Genomic DNA, 10,835 nt, shown 5'->3' on the forward strand with positions numbered 1-10,835 from the left:
TTGGTTTTGTATCTTTCAGTTAGAGTTTCTATTGGTTATTATTTTTTTAATACTTTCTAGTTTTCTGCAGTATTCTTATTCTTGTCTTTTGGTTTCTTGAACTTAAGCAACATATTCATTTTTAAAGTCTCTTTTGCTTATCTGCTTATCTCTGAAGATCTGTTTCTACTGTTTATTGTTTGTTTTTCATCAAGTTAATCCATCTCTTCATGTGCTTATTTGTGATTGAGAATTGGATATTGGTGTGAAAATCTGTAAAAATAATTTGATGCTTAAGGCACAATTATCTTTACTCAGAGATGATTTACCTTGACTTCTGTCAGGTGGATAAGAATCCTGCTAGATTATTTAAACATGCTTATTTCATTTGAAGGTAGCTGCAGCCCTTATGAGGGCTGGCACGTTTCCTATTTACTCTTTTAAACCATAGCTTTTAGGTTCCTAATCTAGAGCTTGAGAGATTTTACTGGGACCTTTTGTTTTAAAATCTTTTCTTTTTACTTCCTGTCTTTTTTTTTTCCCTCCACGTACAAGGCAGGTTTTTGCATTTCTCAAAGTTGTGTGCAAGGATGGAGGTGGCCGGAATGTGACCCCCCCATAGTCCTGCCTTAGTCCCTCCCTGCCCCATCCTCATGGCCTCTGCATCTGTGCATGGATGGAGCCCTGGATCCTGAACTCCTGAGTTCCCTGCTTCATCTGCACCTCCAGCAGCTCGAGCTTCTACTTCTCGGTCTTCAGCTCCTCCCAGATGTCGGCCAGCTTCCTCTCTAGCTGTACTCCCTGTCTGCTCCCACACTTCCTTAAAGACTGCATCTCCTCCTGTAGCCTCATTATATCACCTATCACGTTCGCTGTCCCTGAGATTTTGAGGGACCAAGGAAAGTAGGGTGGGAGTGTCTTCGAGGTCTGGAGTTGACTTGATGGGATAAGGATTCTTTCGAGTAGGATACCTGCTCTCTCTGGGGCACTTCCTCTTTGGGGAGTACAGCCTCTTTCGAGGTAGCCTCATGCTCCCAGGTGCCTTGGAGAGGAGGGTTGTAGCCTTCTCAAGGGCAGGCATGGACCCTGGATTGGATTTAGACTGGAAGGGGGGGCTGTCCCTCTGATGGAGATGGTGCATCATCATGCAGAGGTGGGGCTCCTCTGGCATGTGGACTTCTTGGGATTGAGTCTTATTGGCTACAAGAGACTTGAACTTTGGCAGGGCTTGCTCCAGAGAGAAGTGATGGAACTGAGTGTTGTCTCTGGTGAAGGTCTCTTCAGAGAGCACCTGCTCAGGGGTCGAGACCTTTTCTAGGGTGGAGGTCTTGTCACCAAGAAGGGCCATCTTTAGGCTAGGGGCTTCATCCTCCGGTGGGACTTCTGGGACAGGGGCCTCATCCCCAGAAATGACACTGTCTGAGCTGGGGGCACTTGTCCAATCAGGCTCTCCTCCAGGGTGGGGTTGTTTGGGGCTAGAACCTTGAACTCCAGAGTTAGGGCCTCCTCTGAGATGGGGACCTTATCTGGAGTCAGGGTTTCCTCTGAGGTGGGGGCCTTATCTGGAGACAGAGTCTTCTCTGGAGTGGGGGTTCTATTCACAGGAGGGGCCTTTGCTAGGCTGCTCTGCCCTTTCTCGTGATTGGTTGCAGAGCACTGCCAGGAAGCCTGGGTTTTCAATCCCTTTCTGCCAGGGTGGCCTGGACCCCCCCTGAGGAAGCTGCCACTGGAGCCTGAGTCTGGGATGGGCACTCCTAACTGGCTCCACTGGGTGTCTCAGATGGTTTGGCTGTGCTGTGCCCAGTGGGGGGCTGTCACCAGCTTCTTGACTGTAGGGAGGGCTGTTCTGAGCAGCATCTTCTTTGATTCCTTAGTAGGAGCTGATTCCCGAGATACCACTTTCCTTAACCTCCATGGTCTTCCTCAGTACTTTTACCTCATCCTTCTTCCACAGCACCAACTCCTCCGGGGCCTCAGGCTGGTAGTTGGACAGGACCCTGTAGATCTCAGTGTGGAAGACTGTCTGCAGGTAGTCTAGAGGGCTGTCATAGGTCAGGCTGTTCAGCTTGGGCGGCCTACTGGAGACCAGGGCTGACTGAAGGCATGTCTGGGTTCCTGAGGCTTAGGAGCCCACTGTCCAGCAACTCCACAAAGTTGGATGGGAAGGCTGCCAGCTGCTTGTTCTTATTCCCCAGCCACCAGTCACCCCCATTCCCCTTTATCACTTCCACCATCTCCTCAATTTGCAGCTTTAGCTCATCTGCCTGCTCCAGGTTGTAGTTGAAGTTCACTTTGCAGCATCATTGGGGACCTCAAGATTTGGCCGGGCAACCTCAGCTGTATGCAGAGTGAGGGTACCTCCCTGGTGCTGGGCTGAGTCTCTGGGATCTCCTGCCCAAGCGCTCAGGGGAAGAGGCCACAAGATCCTTCTGCTCTCCGGGCAGCCAGCCTGGAGCGGGCCCTTTGCACACCTGCCAGACCAGGTCCCCGGGGGTGCCAGACTCAGCTTGTTCTCCTTCTGCACGCGGTATCCAGCCAGGACCAGCACCTCCGTGGCTTCCAGGTCACACCCCAGGGCAGACTAGGAGAATGGTGCTGTCCTTCAGGTAGCCGCGTACTCCCAGGACCTTTAAGTCCAAGACTTATACCCTTTTGTTTCACAAAGATGTCAAAAGCTCTGCTCAGCTTCTAGAGCTGATTGATGAGAATTCTGAAATCAGTGGATTTTCCTTGGAGAAAAGAGAATGTGAATGTCAGGCCGACCTTTTGCATTCTATTCAACTGAATGAGATACAGCGGTGTAATGGGTTTTCAGAATGATGCCAATTCCTAATCTCTCATGTAATGGTGTTCAGACCTTCATACTACCATAAAGGAGATAGATAGATTTAGGAAGATTCAGGTAACAGAATATGGCAAAATTTTACACTAAACTGAATTTTTCTCACATATTATCCCTACCATCCCTGCTAATTTACCTGGCTCCAAGCTATTAATCTATCTCTACATTTATTCATTTGTTTACAGACAAACACATGGATACATGTGTTTATTGTGTCTTATTTTAAAGCTGCAACATTTCATATTGATAATGACAGAATATTCTGAATGTTCTAGGGAGCAATTTAGCCAGTGACACTGCTACTAACTCAGCAAATATGAATTATCAACAATCAAGATGATAATCTTCTCTAAATTCAAATTCTATAGATGTATGTCATTTAAAAAATTATTAGGAATTTTTAAATTAGAAATTTTTAAATTTAGGAATTACTTTGTTTTGAAAATAATTCTTGGTAAACTATAATGTTAGAGAGTTTGGTACGTAAGTAAGTTTCAGGATATTTTTAATATTGAATTTAGTGAATTAAGAAATGAATGGAAAACTAGTAGGACTAATGCAAAGTGCTTAATTACTACTTTCCTCTCAATAAAAAATTACAGTGGTGCCTCAGAAGTAAAAAAATGACAATTTTTTTATATAAAAATTAAAATTTTCTATGTGGAAAAAGACACAATAAAACATCAAAATATAAAAATTATTTGAGAGAAAATATTTATGAGACATACGGTAGAATAAGTACAAATACCTTTAAATATTAAAAGCTCCTACCAATTAAGAATGAAATGAAAGGAAAAGCTATTCAGTACAAAAACGGAACAAAAGACAAAATCAGGCCTCCACAGAAATAGAAATGCAAATGGAAAAGAAATATAGGAAGAGATGCTTAATTTGAGTGAAATTCAATTAAAAGATCAATGAGATTCCATTTTCAACCATAAGTTTGTTGATAATCAGAAGATTGAAACATCCAGTTATTTAGATGGTAAAAAGTTGCATATTTTCATGTACTGTCTGTGAGTCAGATTGCCACAACTCTGGGAATGTAATCTGACTCTTGAATTTAATCTGTAATATCTATTAAAATTAAACATTTTTAATGCTTTTTATTTTGAGAGAGAGAGAGAACGAGCAAGGGAGGGTCAGAGAGAGAGGGAGACACAGAATCTGAAGCAGGTTCCAGGCTCTCAGCTCTCAGCACCGAGACTTATGCAGGGCTTGAACCCTCGAACCGTAAGATCATGACCTGAACCAAAGTCGTATGCCTAACTGACTGAGCCACCCAGGTGCCCCTATTAAAATTAAGAGTGTACATTTAACACAGCAGTGTGTTTTGTAGAATCTATCTGAAAAACATAAGCCGTAAATATTTTGTGTATACAAAAAAGACATGTGAATCAACATTGTGTTCTGTGATAAAAATTGAAAACAATCTAAAATATTCCTCAATAGAGAAATGTTGAAGAAATTATGCTGTGTTACTGTCCAAACTATGGAATGTTATGCAGCTAGTGACAATACTGACATCCGTGAAACATTAGTAAAAGGAAAACAGACTCAAGAAAAGACTCATTTGTATAGTGAAAGTTCATACTTTTGTAAAAACAACAATAACACCCTCTAATACTTAGGAACACACATTGATTAGTTTATGTTAACATACAAAAATGTTAATAAGAACATATGCCAAGCTATTAATATTGGTATCTTAATGGAGACAATGATTGGAGAAGACAAGATTTGTCATTTTTTTCTTTTACCATATTTATGTTATTCTCTATTTAAAATGAACATGTGCTGCTTTTGTAATTTGAAAATAAATTCTCATAAAGGATAGCGATAATAAACACAACATATGTGAAGGCAAAAAATGTCCAAGTAATCAGAGATTTTGTAGTATGTGGTGAGTAATGCTAAGTTTTCTCTTTTAAGGATAAGACTATTCAAATAGAGTCATATGTGTTTATTAATAATGATTGATATTCATTATTTTATAATACAAATGTAAATCAAACTATTTTTCTAAAAATTAAGCACTGATATTTATATCACATGTTTAAAAGAGCTGTTGTTGTATCGCTGGTTTTTGAAAGTTTGCAGATCTATCTCAGACTAAGCTTTATACTACTCCTTAAAGTCTTGAATAAAAATACCTTTTTGTTAATAGTGCCATGAATATTTATTAGAATATTCTCAAATCATCCCATCTAATTCATTTGTAAAATTCCTACTTTTATTGTACCACTCTTTTTATGTTAAAAAATAAAAACTAATCTCTTAACATAAACAGTAAATTCTCTGAGAACAGCTGCGCAGAGAGAACTCAACAAATACTGAGTGATTGATTAGAATACTTAACTCAAATGGTACAGATTAGTTTTATTTTTAAATTTATAATAGACAGTTCAGAAGTTTAAAAGGAATAATCATAATGAAGAATAGAGAATATGGTTAGGGTAAAATAACATTAAACAAGTTGTATATTCTGTGCAAACAACACCACTTTCATGTTTTTTTAGAAGCTGAATTTGTTAATTTCCTTTTGGAAAGTGTGGCATGAAATTGTGGAGAAGTTAATTTCCAAATTCAATTATTTTTCTTAACTCTAACTTATTTAATATTGTTTGCAAACCTGGGTGATTTTATATTCCCTTGTCATGTATATTAGTTTTCTGTGACTGCTGTAACAAATTACCGTACTTGGTAGCTTAAAACAATACAAGTTTATCATCTTAGTCTCATTGTTTGGACCTCTAGAGGTCAGAAGTCCAATGTAGGTCACGCTGGGCTACAATCAAGATGAGGTCAGGGCTGAGTTCCTTTCTGGAGGCTCTTGGAGACAATGCCCGACATTACTTGGCTCGGGCCCCTTCTGTCTTCAAAGCTGGCAATGGCTATGCAGGTCTTTTTCACACTGTGTAATTCTGACACTTGACTCTTCTGCTTCTCTCTTCTACATTTAAGGACCCCTTGTGATTAATTGGGCCCTTCTGGATGATCCAGAATAACCCCCCTATTTTATTTTTAAAAACTTTTTAAATGCGTATTTATTTTTGAGAGAGAGAGCGCGCGCGCGCGCGCGCGCGCGCGCGCGCATGAGTGGGGGGAGGGGCAGAGAAAGAGGGAGATACAGAATCCGAAGCAGGCTCCAGGCTCTGAGCTGTCAGCACAGAGCCCGATTTACAGGGCTCAAACTCACAAACTGTGAGATCATGACCGCCCCCTGCCGAAGTTGGATGCTCAACCGACTGAGCCACCCAGGTGTCTCAATCCCTCTATTTTGAAGTCAGCTGATCAACAACCTTAATTCCATCTGCACAGGTAATTCCCCTTTGCCATGTAAAGTAACATAGTCACAAGTGCGGAGGATTAGGACCTAGAACTCTCTTGGGGGTCCATTATTCTGCCAACCACATCATTTTGTTGCTTACAGAACTATAGATTGAAATGGAATAGGGTGAGTCAGAGAGATGATAACATTTTTAAGAGATCACACTATCTAAAACAGCAGTTCATATATTATTATTATTATTATCATTATTTTTAATTGCACCTTCAAGGGAGAAAAGCATGTTCTTGATAGTGAAATACAAATAAAAACAAGAGCTGATTATTTGCAAAGGTATTAAATAGGCTCTGAGATACAGGAGTTCTAAAATTCACTTTGAAATTTTGACATCAGAAATATGCAGATTCCCAAACTCTTAAAATTACTGATCCTGGTAATTATTTCTGAATTATTGCCCCTTTTTAAGCTCTTTATATTTTAAATTTTTCTTTTACTCTCTATTCTTAAAAAACGGATGTATTTGCCCTTCAAATAAAAGGGTGATTTCATTAAAAATGAACAACTACTTTCTCTGAAGTACATTTTGTTGGCAAAGCATTGTTAAAAACCTATGTCTCTGAGTCCAGAGTCTTACTCATTTTCTCCTCTGATCAATGCTCACTTCTGCTCCAAGTACACTGAGCTAGCTATGGTAGACTTCCGTAGGCAACACGTACACATGGCTATGTACTCTCAAAGAAGGAGATGTTAAGCATACCCTTGCCCCAGTTTTTCTCTTGCAAGAAGTAAATAGATGAAAACTTCCACTGATTAAATTCACGAATAGGCATGCTGTGCTTGGACTCCCTTTACACTCTTCGGAGGTCTTAGGAGTCTCGTTTATACCGCCCTTGGGAGCAGTAAGAAGAATGAGGGGGAGAGCACATGAAACTCATAGACCTTGCACCTGTTATAGCTGTCTTTAAATCACCTGCTTTGTCTCTGTTTCATTTTCCTAATTTGAAAAATAGGGAGATTAATGACTTGTACTTCCAGTTCCAAAATTTCATGATTGAAAGATCTCTTTTTTGAAGACTAAATTCTACTTAGTCTAGAAATTGACAGTTATGGTCATAGTTATCTAAATAATTCTTCTCACTATGACTCTGTCATACTTACTTATTGTCAGTGGGAATGACTACTGTCTTCTCAAAAGCCAATTAAGGGGTGTTCTTTCCCTGGTAAGAAAATCCTGAGCACACAGGATATCCCTTAACATGTTTTGAGCCATGGTCTTCTTGAAGTTTTATGGACACTATTCTGTGCCCTCAATTCCCTTAGCTGGCCCTGTCTGTCTTGGCACTGGGGGCAACCATACCTACTACCACTCACTAGAAGGATCTCTGCCCTGCAGGTCTTTAAGGACAAAATCTGCTCTCTCAGTGAAGCTTACTGCCTCTTTGCTTTTCCAGAAAGGAAAACTAGTACATCCTGCCTTCAGGGCAATATGGGTCTCTGTGTGAGAAAATAAGCAAGGGAAAGTTTTCAGCTTGTTCCTCAGAATTCTTTGTATATGTTTTACTCAGTGTCAGTAAATAGCTTTTATCTCACTAAAATACACACACACACACACACACACACACACAAACACAAAAGCAAAAACAAAGCAGAAACTTTCCACTGTCCATGGAAAGAAACAAGGGGGCTTTTCTTTGTACTGGTGCTTTCCCAGTGTGGGAACCTTGGGGGGAAATTTCTTCTTCATCAGCTTTCTTGAAAGGTGGGGAGAAGGGTATCTTCCTTACTGCGAAGCCCTGTATCTACTTCTCACGTTGGTGTTGGCTTTCTCCAAGACTTTAAATTCTTTTATTTCTGCAGGTTCTGAGGATTGATTTTTGCCTTCCTTTTCTGTATAAAACAGTTGCTACTCACTTTGTGCTTAGAGGATCCTTTCTTCCCGAATTTGACTGATAAGTGGAATGCAAATATGCTTTATAGTAATCGCACATTTATTTGCCCATTTATTCTTTTTTTTTTTTTTGCTCGACTTTTAACTTACCTCCCTAACTCCTTTGAGCCATTTGCTCTCTCACCACGTTCCCACTCAATGGACTTCTATTCATACCTCAAATATGTCGTGCTCCTTTTGACCTTGAATCCTACCTTGCACTGTTTCAACTGTCTGGGTTCCTCTTCCCGTTTGCTATTTGCAAGGCTGACTTCTTATCCTAAATGCTACCTTCTCAGAAAGGGCTTCTCTGACAAGCTTGTGGAAGACAATGTATCTCTATCCCTACGAGTTAGGCCTTCTGTATTATCTTTCACTCTCAGGTAGAATCCTATCAGTTCATAAGATCTACCAAGTTGGCCTCTGATACCTGAGCACTCACTCTCATAGAAGCAGGGTCTGCCTGTCTGATTTACTGAGTCTCAAGCCATGGAAATCATCACCAAATAGCCCTGCCACAGATCTTGGTGACTGTAAAAACTTTTTATCTCTTCCCTCTTCCCTCTTCCCAAATAAGCTTCATTAACTTCAGGAGAAGAGCGGGCTCACATCTAAACAACCTATTCTAACTAGGGCTGCAAAGTGTCTTCCCCGTGGGACAAGTTCAGAATTACTTATATTTTTATGTCTTCCTGGTTACCACAAAAGACTGGACTGCACACTTTTCTGTCCCTTCTATGAAATGAGATTGTGTTTCTGGTGGTGTGCCCATTTTAGGGAGGGATGCCAGGTTCTGAGATGTAGGACATTCTTACAGAGATATTCTTTCTTTAGGAAGAGGTTCATTCAGTCTTTTTAAAAAATACTGAGCATCTGAGGTGGGATTTAAGGATCACTTTCTATACATCCTTCTTTATAAGAGTTCCTGGACACCGCAGAGGAATCAGCATGGTCAGCAAGCTCTATCAAAGCTGCATTCATATTATTCCACTTGAACCTCCAGCCAAGTACTTTAGGTCTGCACAGGGGTTTTTAAGAAGGGATTGGAAAGTCCCCATTTTCATCACCATCTCAGCTATCTGGTATTTCCCAAGCCTGCACTGATGTCTGAGAACCCACATAAAAACTCTTACATCTGTTTTCACAGCCAGCCATTATTTCAAAAACACATTGTATGTATTTCTAGGGATAGTAGTCGTTAGTCTGTGTGTAGATAGACAGTCTTCACAGTAGAATTAATGACAACCCAAGGTTGTATTTGGACATTTTATCAAGCTCTTGAATTTAATTTTCTTGTTGGGCAAACCTGAAATTGGTGGGGTGGGGCCCAAAAACATGAATATGTGTTACTTTTCTCCTTGTCACCATTTAAAGAGATTTATGTAGACTCTAGAACTTTCTCCATTTCATAGAAAAAAAGGCTAGTATGGTCCAGAATAGTTGAGCATTTCAATCTCATTTCTGATCTAAAACTCTCCTTTTGTCCTCCCCTTACTGATCAGCCTAAAAAAAATGATGTTTGGGGTAGGGGTGGGAAAGCTCTAATCCTGAGACACTGTCTCCTCGTCTTAGATTGGGCTGTCAGATTTATCAAAAACAAAACTAGACACAAAAGAAAAATAGTTAGATTTGAGTTTCGGATAAACAAATTATTTTTATTATAAGTATAATCCAAGTATTTCATAATACACAGTTATGCTCATTGTTGTTACTGTTTATCTGAAATTCAAATTGATCTGGGCATCATGTATTTTATCTGGTATACCTACTCTTATCACCTCTGGATCCTCCAGAGTGTTGGAGCTTGGAAAGGAGGAAAGGACAGAGAAAAATATCTTTTGTGTAACTGAGCACATAATAAGCAATTTCTTCTTGATTGATTCTCGGGGTTCTGCTTTGCTTCTGCGAGTGACAGAAGCTCAAATCGCGGTCCTCTCCTACGGCACATGCATCCTCTTAGGAAGCTCTGCTGGTGACCCCCCAGCGCTCAATTCCCTACTGCAGGGAATGTGTTCCTGTGTGAGCTCTTCTGAGTGGTCTGAGGAACCCCTTCTGGCAGGAGACCCGGAAGCATATAAGGAAGATCAGCAAGGCCACTGACAAACTGGAAATCCAAAGTTATTCAAAGATCCATTTCCCCTTTTTACTGATAACCACTCAAAGAGATTAGCTTTCTTGAAGACCCCCTCACGTGGGGCGCCTGGGTGGCGCAGTCGGTTAAGCGTCCGACTTCAGCCAGGTCACGATCTCGCGTTCCGTGAGTTCGAGCCCCGCGTCAGGCTCTGGGCTGATGGCTCGGAGCCTGGAGCCTGTTTCCGATTCTGTGTCTCCCTCTCTCTCTGCCCCTCCCCCGTTCATGCTGTGTCTCTCTCTGTCCCAAAAAAATAAATAAACGTTGAAGACCCCCTCACGTGGTTTTGGTAGACATTAGTTTAAGTGACAGTAGGAAGTAGATACCACTTTCAAAATGGTCAAATGAGAAGCAGTTTACAAAACTTGAAAAGAGACAAACTGTTTACTTTCTGTTTAAGGTTGAATGATATTTCATTGTATGTATAGACTACATTTTGTTTATCCATTCATCTATCAATGGGCATGGATTGCTTCTATGTTTTAGCTGTCATAAACAACGTGTTAGGAATGTGGGCATACAAATGTCTCTTTGAGGCCTTGCTTTCCATTGTTTTGAGTATATACTTAGAAGTGGAATTGGTAGGTCATATGGTAATTGTATTTTTATTTTTATTTATGTATTTTTTAAGTGTATTTATTTTGAGAAAGGGAGACAGAGAGAGCAG

The 10,835-nt window shown here is 40.5% G+C and overlaps 1 protein-coding gene across 1 annotated transcript; it reads right to left on the reverse strand.

Annotated features, from left to right (window-relative positions):
- Window positions 1–630: 630 nt before the first annotated feature.
- On the reverse strand, window positions 631–8,809 carry LOC112858826 (manchette microtubule inner protein 1). Its single transcript, XM_086702956.1, is given in 9 exon segments — window positions 631–841; window positions 843–1,419; window positions 1,422–1,888; window positions 1,890–2,056; window positions 2,058–2,334; window positions 2,336–2,402; window positions 2,405–2,471; window positions 2,474–2,560; window positions 8,738–8,809. Coding segments are annotated over 9 exon segments (1,992 nt in total).
- Between the last annotated feature and the right edge of the window lie 2,026 nt (window positions 8,810–10,835).

This window comes from Puma concolor, chromosome B1 (assembly GCF_028749965.1).
Source record: "Puma concolor isolate L17-30 chromosome B1, mPumCon1.1.hap2, whole genome shotgun sequence".
Classification (NCBI taxonomy): Eukaryota; Metazoa; Chordata; class Mammalia; order Carnivora; family Felidae; genus Puma; species Puma concolor.